The sequence below is a fragment of the Anas acuta genome, chromosome 17 (genome assembly GCF_963932015.1).
Source record: "Anas acuta chromosome 17, bAnaAcu1.1, whole genome shotgun sequence".
NCBI classification, from domain to species: Eukaryota; Metazoa; Chordata; class Aves; order Anseriformes; family Anatidae; genus Anas; species Anas acuta.
In genome coordinates this window covers 4,029,497-4,047,592 of record NC_088995.1, presented here as the reverse complement: position 1 = coordinate 4,047,592, position 18,096 = coordinate 4,029,497, and the positions used below count along the sequence as shown (strand labels likewise).

General features: G+C 46.7%; 2 protein-coding genes across 2 annotated transcripts; one reads left to right on the top strand and one right to left on the bottom strand.

The window, feature by feature from the left end:
* Positions 1 to 885: 885 nt before the first annotated feature.
* On the bottom strand, positions 886 to 2,940 carry LOC137841300 (apelin receptor A-like). Its single transcript, XM_068654053.1, has one exon. It carries the CDS (start codon positions 2,808 to 2,810, stop codon positions 1,701 to 1,703), a length of 1,110 nt encoding a protein of 369 aa, XP_068510154.1. The 5' UTR covers positions 2,811 to 2,940; the 3' UTR covers positions 886 to 1,700.
* A 5,607-nt stretch (positions 2,941 to 8,547) lies between these two features.
* On the top strand, positions 8,548 to 16,599 carry MAJIN (membrane anchored junction protein). The gene is made up of 10 exons (XM_068654107.1): positions 8,548 to 9,097; positions 10,040 to 10,085; positions 10,310 to 10,385; positions 10,812 to 10,937; positions 12,263 to 12,294; positions 13,128 to 13,237; positions 13,758 to 13,812; positions 14,651 to 14,723; positions 15,316 to 15,460; positions 16,243 to 16,599. Exons 1-10 carry the CDS (start codon positions 8,997 to 8,999, stop codon positions 16,286 to 16,288), a joined length of 810 nt encoding a protein of 269 aa, XP_068510208.1. The 5' UTR covers positions 8,548 to 8,996; the 3' UTR covers positions 16,289 to 16,599.
* Positions 16,600 to 18,096: the final 1,497 nt, after the last annotated feature.

The following is an 18,096-nucleotide window of genomic DNA, read 5'->3' as shown; positions in this document are numbered from 1 at the left end:
GCTCCGCAGTGTTTGTCTGGGAGGAAAGAGGATGAAGTCTTCCTTTTCCTGGCAGCCGTCAGCTCCTGCTGCAGCTGCCTGGAATCGGCTCCCTTGTTGTGAAAGGGGGGGTTTGGCGGCTGCCCCGGGGGAGAGAAGGGAACCACTGAGCATCACCATGAGCCCGAGGTACTGCAAGGCCCAGGGCTGGCAGCTTGCTGCGGGTGAGCGCACAGAGGGCCCTTGTCACAGCTACCAGAGGGGCTGTCGGCTTCTCACCTGCTGTGTGCTCTCCTGGCAGGAGCAGAGCCTTTGGCCACGCAGGACTCTGCCTGGTCCTGGGAGAGCCAGGAGCTATTTTGGGGGTGTTCCTGCTGCCAGTGTGCCCCAACTTTAGCACCGTGGCTCCCAGGGCACACATTCTGGCTGCGTCCCCCTCCTCCTTGGGACTCCACGTCCCTTTATCCTTCGGGGCCACATCCCCCCTTGTTTTCTCTCAATTGCCTCTGCCCCCATTGTCTTTCCCTGGCTCTGCCTGCCTTTGCGCAAGCCCCTGCCCCATCGTACCCGAGCCAGGGGGAAGCCAGAGTAGCATGGGTTGGTTTTTATCCTTCCTCCACCCTTCAGGTCTTGTGTGAGCACAGGAGGCTTCTCACATCCGTGGTTGCAGTGGGTTTACGTGGCGAGGTTTTAGTAGCAGAGGGCCGTAGGGGTGGCTTCTGTGAGAAGAATCTAGAAGCTGCCCCATGTTAGATAAGGGCCCCGCTGCCAAGCCAATAAGCGATGTTGTTTGTGCCTCTGTGAGAGCAGATTTAAGACAGGGAAAACAAAAACAAAAACAGTGCTGAGAGAGAGGAGTGAGGAACAGCCTTGGAGGGGCCAAGGTCAGTGAAGAAGGAGGGGGAGAGGTGCTCCAGGTGCCAGAGCAGCAGTTCCCCTGCAGCCTGTGGAGAGGCCCCCGGTGGAGCAGGCTGTCCCCCTGCACCCATGGGTCCCACGCGGAGCAGATCTCCACGCTGCAGCCCATGGAGGAGCCCCCGCTGGAGCAGGTGGACCTGCACTGACAGAGGCCTGTGGAAGACCCCTGCTGGAGCAGATTCTGGGCTGGAGCTGCAGCCCGGGGAGAGGAGCCCAGGGAAATATTGCACCCAGGGAACTGCTGGCGCATCTGGGTTCAAGGAATACACACTGAGCTCCTGCTCATGGCAAGCTGGGCCCAACAGACTGCAGAGCCCCCTCTGGGACGAGCATACCCTGCAGACAGCAGCACACCCACATCCTCAGCCACCAGCCCAGACACAATCTTTGACAGCCCTTTGACTCAGGGAGCTTTGGTGGGGGGGAGAAGAGCCGAGCCTCCAGCCGTGGCAGTGCACTGACGCCCTGAGCCCAGGACAGACCCGGCCAGAAGGGCCCAGGAGCTGGCTTGGAAGGAAAGCAGAGCCCGAAGCATCCCCACGCACGGCAGCGGCCCCACACAGTGGGGACACAGCAGGTGCAGGGGATGCCCCCGGTCGGGAACCCGCAGGGCTCAGCCTCAGCAGCCGGCACCGGACCGGGGGCCGCTGGGGGGGGGAGGCTGGCGGCGGAGCCCCCGACGGCCCCGCTCCCAACCCTCCCTCGGGAGCCCCCGGGGGGCTGCGGGGGCGCCGCCCCGTCGGGCGGAGCCGGACGAAGAAGGGAGCAGGCTAGGACGGCGGAACGGGCGTTTATTGGGGCCGCTACACCTTGGTGCCCCCCGACGGCACCTCGGAGCGCTGGGTCGGGGCGCTGAGCGTGGACGAGGCGGGGACGGCGGCGGAGGAGGCGGGCGGGCGGCGAGCCCCGCGCAGCCCCAGCAGCAGGCGGCACTGGGCTCGGAAGCGGCCGTCGAGGAAGGCGTAGAGCAAGGGGTTGAGGCAGCTGTTGAGGTAGGCGAGGCAGGTGGCGTAGGGGTGCAGCCGCGAGATGAGGCCGAGCAGAGCGCACGGCAGCTCCAGCAGCCCGGCGGCGGCCAGCACGAAGAGGCTCTTCAGCAGGTGAAAAGGCAACCAGCACCCTGCGAAGACGGCCACCAGCGCGGCGATCAAGCGCAGCAACCTCCTCCGGGCCGCCGCTTCGGCTCGGCGGGGGCGCAGGTGGCGGCGGACGGCGGCCCCCACGCAGCAGTAGCAGACGGCCATCAGCAGCAGCGGCGCCGCGAAGCCCAGCGCCGTCGTGCCCAAGCTGAGCGCCGCCGCCGCCCTCGCCGCCCCCCCGCCCAGCTGCAGGTCGCAGAGCGTCCGATTGCGGGGCCCCCCCCGCGCCTCCCGCAGCAGCAGCGCGGGGAGCGCCGCAGCCGCCGCCGCCGCCCAGAGCGCGGCCAAAGGGCCCAGGGGAGCGGAGGAGCCGGCGGCGGAGCGCCGGGGAGCGGCTGCGCTGCGGGGATGCGGAGGAGCGGCTCGGGTGACGGCTCGGTAGCGCTCGGCGCTGAGCCCCCCCAGGCAGAAGGCGGAGGCGAACATGTTGAGCAGCACCAGGTAGCTGCTGAGCTTGCAGAGAGCCGCCCCGAAGGGCCAGTGGAAGCGCAGCGCCGTGTAGGCGGCCCAAAGGGGCAGGGTGGCCACGAAGGCGAGGTCGGCCAGGGCCAGGTTGCCGATGTAAGCGTCGGCGGAGCGGCGTTTGGCCCGCGGGCCTCGCCACACCGTCAGCAGCACCAGCCCGTTGCCGGAGAGCCCCAGCACGAAGACCAGCGTGTAGAGAGCGGGCAGCAGCGAGAAGGACGCCTCCCAGTCCGCCTGCCACTCGCACGCCTCCCCCGTCTCGTTGCCCTCCTCCTCCTCGTAGTAGTAGTCCAGCTCCCCGTACTCCATGGCGCAGCGCTGCCCCCCGCGCCCCGCAGCGCCCCTATAAAAAGGAGCCGCCGCGCACCGCCCCGCACCGCCCCCCCGAGACCCCGCACCGGGCGGCCCCGCCGCGACCCCCGCCCCCCGGAGGCGCCGGGACCCCCGCCCCAACCCCGCCCAGCGCCCCGCATCGGTGCCCACCCGGCAGAGCATCGCCCGCAGCCCCCTCCGCAGGGGCAGCGGCCGGAGGGGGCCGAGGGTATTGGGAGAGGAAAGGCTCGGGTGGGAAGATTTTGCTTGGGAATTGCCTCTCGGAACGACCTAGGCGGGTGTCAGCTGCACAGCCCAAATCCCTGCCAGCCGTCCAAGGGGAGCGTGTGCTGTATGCTGCGGCAGAGCTGGGTGCCGGAGAGCCGGCGGGGAGCTGTAAGCCAGGCTAGAAACGTGCAGGGTGAGCAGGGAGGGCAGAAAGTGAATGCTGCGGGAGCTTCACGGTGAGCACGGCAGGGAAACGGAGCAGTGCTCAGCATGGGGAGCCTGTGGGGGTCCCTGCTCTGGGGGTGTTGGTGCCCCATCCTTGCACAAAACCATTCTGTTGCATTTATTGGTGATGCCAAGCCAGAGCACAGCCTTAGATAAGTAGGGCTGGCAGGTCTAGGGGAAGATGAAGCAAGCCAAAAAGCATCCTGACCTTGTGAAACACCATCCCTCGCCTCCCCATCAGTAACTCACGCCTTCCCCCAGCACTTCTCACACAGAAAAGAGGGAGAGAGGTGGAGGGGCATCCCAGGAGACCTGGACATTTACTGTGATTTCTCAACGGCAGAACTGAGTTTGTTTTATCTGTTTTGGCTGGTTTCTTGTAACAATTGTCAGGCCCTCATTCCCTGATGATAAGGAGAAAGTGGCTACTTCCTGAAAACAGAGTGCATGCGTAGTGTCCAGGAGGAGAGCATGCACAGTGCATAGTGCCTGCACGCATAGTGTCCACAGTGCCTGTACTGGAGCAAGAGAAAGAGCTCTTAGCATGGGTTGTTTCAGGTGAGGGGGAAGGTCGGGATGACACTATGGCTGAGTGTAGCTGGACATGTCGGGTCAGTCCCTGTCAGCAACATTCGGTGGCAGCAGAGCCCCTTTGTCAGGTGTTTACGCATTCCCCGGTAGGACTGGGCCTGCTGCACCCACGGAGCATCCTCGTACCCCCCAGCTGTGCCCAGGGTTGGGAACAGGCAGGATTGTAGTCAGGAGCCCTGGAGCCAGCAGCATCTGCAAAGTCTCCGGAAGCAAAATTCTCTGTCCGCTGGGCTGGTTTCCTGCTGATCACAGTCTCTGTGTTTCGGGTCTGTTTTTTCTTTTTTCCTCTTCTCAGACATGCCATAAAAACGTCCTTGTTCGGGGAGAGCCTTGCAGAAGACACTTCCCCTGTGTTGGTCCTGAGGGTGGCATGTGGCCAGCTGCAGCTCTGCCAGGAGCGGGGAGGGAGCGCTGGGCTGTGGTGGGCTGTTTGCTTGCAGCAGAGGTTTTTTTTTTCCCTCACTGGGACAGAGGACGTTCCTGTTCCCTGGCTGTGTGTTACTGCAGCACGATAAAGCAAGTTCAGCATGTGGGGTCTGATGCCTCACTGGCCAGCAGCGTTTGACAGGGGTGAGACTCTGCAGCCAGGTGAGCCAAAGCTTCTTCTGAGTCACCACTGTACATCTCCGCTGTTTCTTCCCCTGCAACAGGATTCCTTGGAGAAGTTGCGTCCCTCAAAGCAGCCAAGGCCTGTGGCCACAGTGGGACGTGAACAAACTGAGCTCTGAATCAAGATCAGTAAGTACCTGGGAGCCAGGAATCATGTCTCCCAGGGCAGCAGGGCCTTTCTGTGCCTCCTGTTCTCTGCCCAACACCATAAAGCCTTCCTTCCACCTCAGCTGCCCTGCTGTGCTAAACCTGGCATCCCAGGGGACTTCAGGGCAAGCAGGAAGGTGCCCCACACCTGCTGCAGATTGTAGTCATGCAGGGTTGTCTGCCCTGGAACGGTTGGATCAGTTGTTAAAGGCTGTGCAGATGAGTGTTACTCTTACCTTGCTCCAAAGGGAACCTAATTCCTGAGCAAATGAAATGGCAGCAGGTTGAAAAAAAAGCTTTTCAAGCCAGGAAATCCAGCTAAAAGGACTCTGGGGGGAAAAAGAGGGAAAAAGGAAAAAGAGGGGAAAAAAAATCAAAAAAGCACCACATCATTTTATTTCACATGCTTCGGCACAAAATCTCCAGCAAAGAAGACTGCCACCTGGGAGAGCAGGAGCTCGTTTGTCCTGATCCTGTTGTGCTGGCATTTATTTTTATTTATTTTTATGTATTTTTATCTATTTATTTATTTATTTTTGTAGTGGTGGATAATTCTGGTGTCCCCCTAGTGGTCCTAAAATTCAGTGTTCTGCCCAGTGCAGTGTCTGTAGCCTGGCTGATTTCCAACGGAGGCAGACAGATCACATATACCATGAGGCACATAATTTCCTCCCAACGGTCCACATTTCAGCCTCAGGTTGGGCTCATTTAGGAAGAAGGCAGAATACTGTAACCTCCCTGTGAGCCTTCTGCCTAAATCACGTTTGCCTGTCTTCTCCATTTCTCTTTCAAAACTGTTCCTCATTTTCTTGGTCCTTTTTTGAACTGACAACCAGCCAACACAACAGGATTTTGTCACTGGTGTGTGGAAAAGCATCCACAGGAAGTGTCACTTTCCGTCTCCTCCCTCCACAGATTTCTTCTGCTGCTATTTTTTTCAGCAGCAGCTGTACCTCCAATGAACTTTTCGTAGAGGCTCTTCAGTCTTCCTCTTTCCTTGAGATTGTTGCTCTACAACAGGCTGAAGATGCATGAGCAGTTTTTCTTCCCTTTATAATATCCCTGAATTTTTATGTGGACTGCTTTGCCAGAAGTGAGATGTAAACAGCCTAATCTACCTATAAAATGGTCTCTCACACTCTTGGCCCTGGGGCACTGTGGGCTTTACTAAGGAGAGCAGTCCTGTTAGAAATTAGGAGAAGGAGCCCTTGGGCAAGCCTGAGTGCTGCAGATCCAGCCAGGGCAACACCAGAGCAGAAGCAGTGAAGGTACCGTTTCATTGCTGATAGGCAAAGCAGAAGAAATGATGTCTTACTTTCCCAGGGCTGCTCTGATTCTCCAGGGCAGATTCTGTTACAGAGACAGGTTTGTCAGCTTCCTAAACAAATATACAGGCAGTGCAGTTAACACCTGGGGGCAATTACCTGCAAATATCATGAGAACAGTTTACAAATCGTAAGATCAAAAGCAAAATGGTATTAATTTTGTTCTTGGTTTATAAGCCAGCAATTGTCTACAGGTGCAAGGCTTTTTTCAAGCATATAAAGAAAATTTCTCTCAAGGAAAAGTGAGTACTGAGAGTCCTAAATATCCCCAGGGTTTGGGGAAAAAAAGGCATCAGATATTGTATTATCTGCCTACCAAAGTTGGTATTGCTCAATTTTTTGAAGGTATCTGACAGGGCTGGGGTTCTCTGTTTTGATCTGAACAGGTTACTTGTTGTACAAAGGTCCCACAGAACAAAATTCACCTTTTTCATGCTTTGAGAGGATTCCAAATCTGCGTGGCCAGTGCTTTGCAGACCGCTAGGACCCACATGACAAGGCAGCACATTGCAGGAGAGCCACATGGAGAGGCTTCGGGGATGTCTTCAGTGCAACAGTGAAAGGAGCCTGGTGAGCTGGGCAGGTTGGGCATTGTCTGAGCTTCTCTGCAGGAGGGCTGCACTTGGCTGCAGGATATCCTGGAGAGCAGGACAGAAGGGCCAGCAGTAGCACTGAGGAATGGGCTGGAGCTGGAGGAAACGGCTGTCAAGCCACACGCAAATTAATACACTTGTCCAGTGGCCTGGGGGAAAAGGGAGTTCCCCCAGCACACACTGTCAATTTTCAGAAGCACATCAAAATCATACACATTTTTTACAGGGGTTTCAAATGCAAGTCTGAAGGAAGACACTTTCACACTGCCTTTCTCTGCCACAGCCGGCAGATGTGCCTCTCCTTAGCTCAGGAGGGGCAGTTGGGGTGGCACACTAATGAGGGAAGGGGAGTAGGAGGCTGCAGGACAATCCAGGGGCCTCCTTTGTCTCGGCAAGCAACTGCGGTGAGGAGTAGGACACTGATGGAAAGGGAATGAGAGGATTCTCATTGCTTCAGCGCTCTCTAGAGGCATAAAACTTCAGCAAGGACACTGCTCCAGATTGCCTTCCCCTTTGGTGTAAGCTTCCAGCAGCTGGCTGCACACGGGAAATATTTTGCCTTTTACACAGCACTGCTGGAAAGCCCAACTCTGCAGCTGGGCTTGTCAGACAGCCCACATCCCCACTCTCAGGGACAGTGCATCCTACGGCTGGGATGTTGCAGGCAACTCTTTTTGCCCTGAAGGTGAAGTAGTTCTGGAGTGTTTTCCTGCTGCTGGTGCTCCATCCTCATCCTCGCACTGTATGCTGCTGTTTCTGTCTGCTTGTCTCTAGTCTCTGGTTTATTTTCACCAGAAAAGCAGCCCAATGCTGTTTCAGCAGGCACTGGGACAAAATCTGTGGTGGAAGGTGTGGCTTCAACCTGAGGATGGGTGCTATGGGACAGAGGGGACAAACCTGGGCACCAAACAGTCATAGGCTGCAGCTGCTTCCATTGCTTTCAGTTGCCTCCCTGCCAGTGGTTTTGCGAGGGGTTTGTGATGCCGTGATGAGACAGGCTGCTGCGGTGATCTGTGTGCTTACAGATGTCCTTGAAGCTGTTGCAGCATAGTGGGAAAGTCGGGTAGAACTGCAGGGATCCTCAAACCTACCTCTGTAGCATTTTTGTCACCCTCCAAGGAAGCACACTCTGTTTGTTGGTGGAATGAAAAAATACCCGGGAATCTTTGCATGAAGAGTTCCTAAAGCAAAAGACAAAACTGACATCATTGAAATTTAGATGAGAAAGGGCAGAGCTACTACTGCTGCTGTCAAGGGTTTGTCATTAGGCACCAGAGTTAATGTTGCATTGAGAAACCTAGGCAGAACCCATGCTCCTTTGAAAATCGCAGATGATACCAAGTAGGTGCATGTGTCGATCTGCTCGAGGGTAGGAAGGCTCTGCAGGAGGATCTGGAAAGCCTGGACTGATGGGGTGAGGCCAAATGTATGAGGTTCAACAAGGCCAAGTGCCGGGTCCTGCACCTGGGGCACAACAACCCCAAGCAGAGCTACAGGCTGGGAGATGAGTGGTTGGAGAGCTGCCAGGCAGAGAAGGACCTGGGAGTGATGGTGGACAGTCGGCTGAATATGGGCCAGCAGTGTGCTCAGGTGGCCAAGAAGGCCAACGGCATCCTGGCTTGTATCAGAAACAGTGTGGCCAGCAGGGCTAGGGAGGTGATCGTCCCCCTGTACTCGGCTCTGGTGAGGCTGCACCTTGAGTGCTGTGTTCAGTTTTGGGCCCCTTGCTACAAGAAAGACATGGGGGTGCTCGAGAGAGTCCAGAGAAGGGCAACAAAGCTGGTGAGGGGTCTGGAGAACAAGGCTTATGAGGAGAGGCTGAGGGAGCTGGAGGTGTTCAGCCTGGAGAAGAGGAGGCTCAGGGGCGATCTTGTTGCTCTCTACAGGTACCTTAAAGGAGGCTGTAGTGAGGTGGGGGTTGGCCTGTTCTCCCATGTGCCTCGTTACAGGACAAGAGAGAACAGGCTAGAGTTGTGCCAGGGGAGGTTTAGGCTGGATATTAGGAAAAATTTTTTAATGGAAAGGGCTGTGAGGTATTGGAATGGGCTGCCCAGGGAAGTGGTGGAGTCACCATCCCTGGAGGTCTTTAAAAGACGTTTAGATGTAGAGCTTAGGGATATGGTTTAGTGGGGACTGTTAGCGTTAGGTCAGAGGTTAGACTGGGTGATCTGGGAGGTCTCTCCCAACCTAGACAATTCTGTGATTGCAGCCGGCCGTTCCGCCAGGCACCTCTCGTAGCCTCCTCATGAGGAGCCTCAGGCCGTGAGGCGGCCCCGGCCCCGCTGCTCCCGCCCCCGGTTCCGACCCGCCCCCTACGGCCGGGCCCGGAGGCCTGCAGGCACCGGGGGGAGGCTGCAGGGCCCGGTGCTTCGGCCTCTTACCCTGCTCCCTTACTCTGGTTAAGGCTTTTAATAATTTACCTTTAATTCTTTTGCTTCCCTAGGCTGACACCGAGGAAGAAAAAGATGCCATTAAAACCATTTAAGTACCTGTTGCCTGAAACAAGGTTTCTTCATGCAGGCAGACTTGTGTATAAGTTTAAAATCCGTTACGGTAGCTTCAAAAGGTAAGAAAGTTAAAGCTGAAAAGTCAAGCTGCAGCTTGGTAATCATGTGTGGAACTGGGTTAATATAAGAACCTCGATACAAATTTTGGGGGCTCCTCATTTCTTGCCTTCTTTTGCTATGCAAGTTGTCACTTAAAAGCTGCTGTTGGGCTTTAGTTTGTTGTACACACGGAGCATCTCTGACCAAGTTCTGACTGGGAACCCTGAACGTGTTAGATATGAAAATGACTGCACTACCAAACCATGAATCAGAGAATACTTGCATGCCATGATTACTTATATTCCACTTAATTTACTTATTTTCAAGTAACAATTATGTGATTTGTTTACTTTTTAATGGATTCTGATTTTTTTAAAGACCTCATTTCTCACTGTATATCTTATTGTTGGCTGATACCTAGCAGCAAGCAATGTTTGAGAAGGTAGGTTACAAAAGGTGTATTTAACATTGTGAGAGCAAAGTCTGATGTAGGCAGTACACACTTACCAGCAACAAACACCCATACTTCGTGATGTGAAGCCCATTTCTTCAACAGTTCTGCATTGTGGATGGAATTAAGAGACAAGTTCTGATGGCTTCTTTTTGTCTCTTGAGTAGAATGGATAACTGATAGGTTGGAAGACAGAAGTGTTAGTTTGAGGCCATCTTGTCAAAAAGAAATCATAATAGTTAGTGGGGATTGACTGAAAAGATCTGACCTCTTATCTGTTCTGCCTGTATGCACACAGTATACAAATGGACACAAACCAAAAGAAACAGTCCTTCTGAAATAATATAATTTTTAAGAATGATGTTTTAAGAATTCAAATTCCTGCTAAGTATTTCCTTTATGTAGTGAGAATATGCCTTGTTCATGATGTTTTGTCATTTGAACTCTGCCAATGAATGTAATTCCATTGTTTTGTGACTAGGGTGGGACTAATTCTCTCTTTGTTTCACAGTGCTTCTGAATTAGATAACACTGAAAGTGCTGTCAAGGAGTTAGAGGTAGGACTAGGGTATAAAGCAGGGATACAGAGGGAGTGGGGAGAAGAAGGGAAAAAGGATAAGCAAAGCTGTATGTATCTAGAATGTGCTTTCCACAACTCATGCAAACTGTAAGGTTGTTTTAAAATTTTCCCAGTCCTTGAAACTGTACTTCACTATGGAATTGTGGTTATATTCTTAATATTATTCCCTCTTTTTTTTTTTTCCATCTTCTCTATCTCTAGGAAGCAATTCGAGTAATCCTTGGAAATCTTGATGATTTGCATCCATTTTCTACAGACCACTTCACTGTCTTTCCCTGTATCCTTTCAGCCTCATAAAAATAAATGAGTCAATGAATGTGTTGGGCATTACTGAATTCACCATTTATATCCAGTAATTTGCAGATCTTTAGTTACTTTGAGCTTCACAACTTTGCATTAGCTGAGGACTAAGCTCAGTTGTTGCCTTCACCAAAGAATTGATTTCAGAAGGGTGTTTTGCATTGTTTTTAGATTAATGATCTTACATTCCAAGTCAGATCTAGTCAGACAAAGCAAAAGTATATAAAGTATATAAAAAAGTATATAAAGTGTTTGTTCACAAAATTAGTACTCACAGATCGTATTTGCTCCTTTATACATGTGTTCAGTATGGTTTGATTTTTGAAACGTGTAAGGCATTCTCAGGACTCCTGTACTTTTAAAATGTTAGTGCTAGGTTCTTAAGTCTTAACATCATTCTCAGATTTGCGTAAGTGGGAGAGAGTGTCAAAAATGAGATTCAAACACAAAAATGTGCATCTTTCGCCTTATCCCTACATCTGCATTATGTACCTAGAACTCAACTCATTTCAGCAAAATTTATCTTTTGGTAAGTCTGTATGGTTATGTTTGGATAATATCTGGGAACAAATGTGTTGCAGCATGGTGCCATTATTGCTCTTAAATAAAAATATACTTTTCTACTCTGAAGTTAGCTTTGTCATTGAAACACTGGTGAAGTAATTCTGCTGCAGCTTTCAGATACATACATCTACATATGACGTTTGCCCTTTCAGCTAGTATTTTTCTGAAGTAATGACCAGTGGCTCCCAACATTCTCTGCTTAATGTCAGCAGCTGGGTTGGAGCCAGTACATGTATGTGGACAGCATTTTTTTAATTCCTTGTACTTTACTATGCTTGCTGACAAGGAACTCCACCTGCCATTTCAACACTTTCTTTGTTGTTGTTTTTATAAAGAAAGAACACATTTGTTTCTCTAAATAATGATAGTAATAATGGTAATGTATAACTTTTAAATGTTGTCACCTCATGAGTGTCTCATTTTCCACATTTTCTATGAATTCACTGAACAGGTTCAGGTCCCAGCTAAGGTCTGTGTGGGACATAACATTTATCTTTCTCTGTTTTGAAAAAATAGTGTTTATTCTTACAATTTCTTGTTCTAACTCGTTACTGGTCCCCAAGGAAAGCTTCCTTTTTTTGTCTTACAGCAGCTAATTGGATATTCTAGTCTTCTTTCATTTATAAAATGAAATAGTAATCTCTTAGTCTTACTCATTTGCTTGTGTTGTAACATCCCCTGCCAAACATAGCATGTTTTGATGTAAAAAAAAAAAACTTCTATACATGGAGAACTTGCTTACTTCCCTGCCCACCTTACTTACTCCAGTATTTAATTGCCCTCCCCAGATATTTGTACAACATTTCTATTCTAAAAATATGTGCAGCATAACGTGCCAAATTTCAGGCATCAATGTTTCTGGTTTCTGTTCACGGGGATTTTTTTTTTTTTTCTTCGGGAAACTATATATGGATCCCATGCATCAGAGGTTAGATGGACAATATTTTCTGGAGCCTATGCTCCAGATGTCCTTGCATCTTCTATCTGATGCCAGATCAGTGTGATGCTAACAGTTCTAACATTCATTCTTCTCTTCTAAAGGCTTCTTTCACTTTTTCAAGAATAGCATTTGTTCCCATTGCCATCAACGTCTGACATTCATTGGTAGGAATTCTAATTCTACAACTGTTCTGGAGTTGTATTTACAGTTTTTCAACTTCAGCATATCATATGCAAGTTCAGCATACTCTGCCTTGTTCTCAGAAAGTGAGGTACAAAAATGTACTTTTGAGTTGGTTAAAGAAACTCCAGTGTAAATATTCACTGAATTTTGTAATACCTCTGTTACAGGTAAAGAAGTACACAGCAACAGTTACGAACTTGTAAGTTGTGTGTGTGTGTTTTGAGTTTTATTTTAAAGAGTCTGGAGAAACAGAATGTATATATAGAGAGAAACTCAAGATTACAGACAAATGTATTTAAATATAGTTAATGCTGTAGTTCTGCAGTTCCTAGGTCAGGCAATTTCAATTGGCATTCAATTCTCAGCTAGAACCATTCAAGTCAGGTGAAATGCTTATGTTAATTCCAGTGGACTTCAGATGAAGTCCTGCCTCAGGACCTCAGCACCTTCCTGGCTTTAGTTAAGTGTACTTTCTACAAGTACACTTAAATAAAGTGTACTTGTAGAACTGACCTGTCAAATATCCTCAGTGTAAGAGTCTGTTTGAGGTTATTTCTGAATAATTGTTTCCTAAGTAGTGTATATGTCATCAACAAGAAAGTTAAGCTAATTTGGAATGCTTTTGTTTAATGAGAGCTCAGGATAGGTTTGTTTTCAGTATGGATATGTATCTGAAGATGGAGTTACTGAAGATGTACTGTCCAAATTCTCCCAAAGAAATTCCACTATCTCTGTTAGAATTACACTCCTACTAAAATCAAGGCACTCTTCTAAAGACAGAGAAAATACGATGCCCTGAAAGCACAATTTTGAGCTTTTAACTGTTGAGCATAAGTTTCTGGATGGCCTCTCTGCTTATCAACCCTTTGAATAAAGAAGCTAGTAGTTTATTCATGAATCTTTTTGTTTGTTTTCATTATAATTATGTGAACAATTTTGGTACATTTAAATGTATATTAACTTCAAATCTTGTTATAAAATGGAAAAGTCAAAATCAAATGTTACCAATGCAAAGTTTGTAATGTTTTGAAGGTCAAGAGAAGAAATGAGATGTCAGAAAGTACTGAAATGGAAGGAACAGTGAAGAAGAGAAGAGTTGAAGGTCAAGCAGAGACCTCATACCCAAAGTCATGTATCAACAGGTCAGTTGACTACAAAATATTATTCCAGGGTGTATGTAAATATTTTTCATGTGCCATTGACCATCCTCATACATCATTGCTGTGTAGCCCTTTGCCCCATTGTTCTTTTTCATTTTCTTCCTAGATGAAAGAATTTAAGCAGTATTGCCCTTATTTGGAGAAGACTTATCATATGCTTTCAGGTTCCAATGCCATTTAATAGGGGACATAAATCTTTCCCTTTAATTCCTTTGTCTTAATGTTGTATATAAAATTAATTCAATTGGCATGTCTCTTGGACATTTGTAAATACTTGAACTTCGTAAAATTCTTATCCTCTCTAATATTTTCTCGTCTGTTAAGTCTTATTTGTGTGCTCAGTTGTTCCTCAAAGAAAAACTATTCTTTAAGTGAAAATTTGAAATATGAGTACAAATAGGTATTAAGGATATATATATCATAGGCTAGAGGTTTATAATAAAGTACCTAGGTTGCTATTTACATGTTTGTTTCTTTTTCATAATATTTGGTTTATTTTTAGACCTGGAGCTGAGAGTGTTCACCATATAATTAAAGCAAAGCATGGATTTGAAATGGTAAGCTGCAGAATATTTAGAAAGACACAACAGCATTTGTTTAGTCCTTGATTCTTAAAATGGCAAGCATAAAAGTGCCTTCAGGTAATTTTTTTTTCACTTGCATCTGTGATGATAGAGAACATTTTTGGTTGGTGCTTATGAAAATTAGTCATATGATGAGTTTTACAGAGAGACCACATGTGCTTTTCTGATTCTCAAACCAAGAACAGTAGGGTTAAACTTTAAAGTTTAAAATCTTGCTTGAACCTGAGGTTAGTGCAAGAGGCAGTAAATCTATTCTTATATTATCAAGAGACAGTAAATCTATCCTTATATTATCTTCTCCGTATGACAAAGTTATATCACTCTCTTTTAAATAAACATACATGCAGATTCTGTTGTTTGTGGCCCTTTTTACTTCTGATATTCTGGCTCACTTCCTGCTTCTGACACTTTGCACTTCTGCCCTTTAACTGTCTGTCACTGTGTTGACTACTACTGTGAATGAGCATGTCTAATGTCTCGGGTCTGTTTTGTCAAGTGGCTGTTATTTCTCACAGCATTTCATTAAAAAAAAAATAAATCTATCTATGCCATACCAGCTGTTACTCTTTCAGTATGTAGTATTTTAAAGTCTACTAAATGAATTACAGCTTTACTTTAGGTCTGTGAATGTCCTGGAGAGGGAGGGGTAGAAATATATTGCTGAGGAAAGTTGTCATACTAAAATTAAAAAATAAACACAGAACAAGAGTAGACCTTGTCAAGTTCTTAAAGCAAGCAAATAAACAAAAATCTCATTTAAAATATAATTTTGTATTGTATAACACAATTTATGGATTGCTTTTCTTTTCAGAATTATTCCAAAGAAATTCAGTGTGAGCATAGTCCAGCATCCCTGACCATGGGCTGTAACCAAGAGAATTTATGTAAGTAAGAAATTCCTGGATTATTTCTTACGTTACATCATGTTGTTCATCTTAAGTCAAAAACTACAAGATATTGGTTTTCTTATAAAAAGAAACCAATTGGTTTTCCTTTCTTATTTGTATTGGTTTTCCTTTAAGAATCATGTTTGGTATTTTCTAGTGTCAGGAGGACAGAGCCAGGCTCTTCTCAGTGACATCCAATGATGGGATAAAGAGCAATGGGTGCAAGCTGGAACATAGGAGGTTCCACTTAAATGTTAGACAAAACTTTTTTATGGTGAGGGTGACAGAGCACAGGAACAGGCTGCCCAGGGAGGTTGTGGAGTCTCCTTCTCTGGAGACTTGCAAAATCCATCTGGATGTGTTCCTGTGTGACATGATTTAGGTGTTCCAGCTACTGCAGGGGGGTGGGACTAGATGATGATGATGATGTTTCAAGGTCCCTTCCAATCCCTAGCATTCCGTGACTCTGTGAAACTTCTTAGATGTCAGTCAGTGCTTGTATGTATCAGTTTCAAGGTCTGTCAGTCAGCACGCAGTGAGTATGGAGAGAGTGAGTTCATATTTTTGTTCTTGATCCTGTTTGTTACAGGGGAACCTGTGGAATATAATGTGGAACAAAGTACAGAAACCAGTCAGGCTGAAGGTGAAATGCAGCTACTGCAGCAGATGGAGCAAATCAGAAACAACAGAATTGGGCAGTCAAAACGAAGAGGTCTCTCAAAGTTCTGGAGAAGGTACTAACACTGCAGCTATGATCAGACGTAGTTCTTACTGAAAGCTGACTCATAGTCCATTATTTGTTTTCCATTAGTTGAGGTTGAGAACCTCCTGTTCTCATATTTCCTGATTATTTTTTGTGGTTAAACTAAGGTCATCAAGGTAAAGAAACATCCATTCATGTGCTTTATTCTTGTAGAAAGGTGCACATTCCTAATAAATGCCCCTTTTTTTATCTGTCTGTGGGGAAAAAAAAATCCACAGGGGATAGTTACTGACTTCAGTCACTGCCCTTGTATCACATAAAGAGTGCCATCTCAGTCCCATTAAGGTAAGGATGACCTTTATTTGGTCACTTAGCAACTTTGGCCTTTGTAGTTTTTGACTCCAAGATACCCCATTTTAAATAGAAGGTAAAGTGACCGTGTCAAGTAATCACACAAACAGTGACTGTGTGAAGTAACCATGCAAACGGTGGCTGGACATTGCTAAGAGTGCTCTAAAGCTGTAGAAGCTGCATGGCATAAGAGTATTCTATTCACTACACACAAGTCCAACAGCCACAGTAAGAGGTAGGTAACAGATTTGGAATAAATAAAAATCCTTCTTAAGCATAATGTATGTCAGTCCCTTTTAGCTACTGAGACTAGACCATTAAGGCATGAGTTATTCTTTTATTCCTCTTTTTTTTAGTCTTCTTCCAAATAGTTTTGTACTTGGAGTTATCTTATTTTAGTTATTTACAATTCTCAGAGAAGTATTATAAGTGTAATGTGCTCTTTTGTTTTTGTTTCCCTAGCATATTAGTTTCTCCACTACATCATCTTTTTGCTGGAAAGAACTGAACTTGAAGTATTAATTGTTATGGAAATGTAAACTTCTACTGTGAACGTCAGGTTGTATTGTTTCTTTTGCAATTCAGCTTTTCACATTGCTTGTCTCAGCTATTAAATGCTTTAAATTAAATTATCTGTTTACATTTTAAAATTAGTGTACCGAGGATGTTGGGTTAGCAGTAGTATGTCTTCACATCCTATAGTTTTTGGAAAAAGCTTTAATATTTTGTTCTTTAAGTGTGATAAGTGTTTTTACATTTTAAAATCATTATATGATATTCTAATAAAACAAACATCATCTTGGAACTGTGTGATATTTTAATAATCCTTGCCCAATCAGAAAAAAAAAACATTTTCCAAGAGATAGCAAAATTAGATTTACATGACTCTAATATAGCAGCAATTAAGCAATAAATTGTTATATACCTTTATAGCAAATAACAAAGTTAGATTATATGATTTTCATAGCACTTAATCAGTGTCTAAGTATTAGTCAATTAACACAATGATCTAAAGAAATTTGCTGCAATAGAAACAGTGATTTAGTGAAAGGTTTGTGAATGGCAAGTTTCACCCAAGACTTACTTGTAGGGTCCTGTGGGGGGTTTGAAGCCCGGTTGCATGCTTCCAAAATATCCCCTAGAATGAATTATTCACACTACTCTCTTGTCTGTGTTTGTCCACAGACAAGTTAGTTCTTTGAAGGGTTAGCTCTGACATGCACATCCTCTGAATGAGCTCTGTCTCTGCTAAGAAGCTGCCCAGTTCAAATAAAGATCAAATTGAAGCCTAGTGTGGCTCACACGCCTGTGCAAGACTTATACCAAGCACAGGAGCAGGGTGTACCCACCACACAGGAAGCAGAGGTTGCTAGTATTAGATGAATTCCTGTACTGTGGTTCACATGGAAGAGGTTAAAAATGGTGGAAATACTCTAGAGGAGATTTTTACCACTACACTACAACTTGTGTAATTATTTATGACTAAACAATAGCCTAAGATATCGTTACCTATATCATCATATTTGCTATAAAGAATTAGGCCATCTATCTATCTAATTAGGCCATATATATATAATTTTCTCTCAGGAATATACTGAGCTCATGTTCCTTTAAAGGTTAATGATGCCCAGCTTGTAAGTCCAGTCATGTTCAGTGTACTGAACTGTCACAATTATGGATTCCCAAATAACGTAATGCAGCCTCAGTCTAGTCACGTTCCATGAATTACCACAGCCACACTTGAAGAGTTCGGTCATGTTCAATGAGAACAATCACAGCTAGATTAATGAGTAGTGCAATTTATTAAAGCAACAGGTACACAGGATAAATAAATTCACTGTCTGCAAAGCACATGCAAGTACAAAACATAGGAGTAACACAGCCTGGCTACAAATGTGTTAAAAGATATAAAGTGACTCTATAGAGACTTGTAACTTTCCTGGGGAGGCACTTGGAATAACCAAGTGTTCAAGTATAACCCAAAGGCATCCCAGGGGCAAGGCGAAAGAGGTTCAGCATGTCAACTGATCCCAGAAGTCAGAAGGTATCTTTATCTTTCCTTACACAATGGTATCTTCCCTAACAGCCCCTCTCCCTTAGACTAATTTACACCATTTTTTATCTTTTAGGTGGAGTTTGAGTGACTCTTGTGTTACAGTTAGATTCTGGGGGCTGAAGCTGGTTGGTTCAGCTTAGCAAGGAGCCAGGCTTTGCCTTTGCTTGGAGCAGGGTGCGAGGACTTCTCGGGAGACAACTCACTGCCTTGATCGTGGGCTGGCCTGGCTCACACGGCTCTGTCTGCACTGGGGAAGTGAT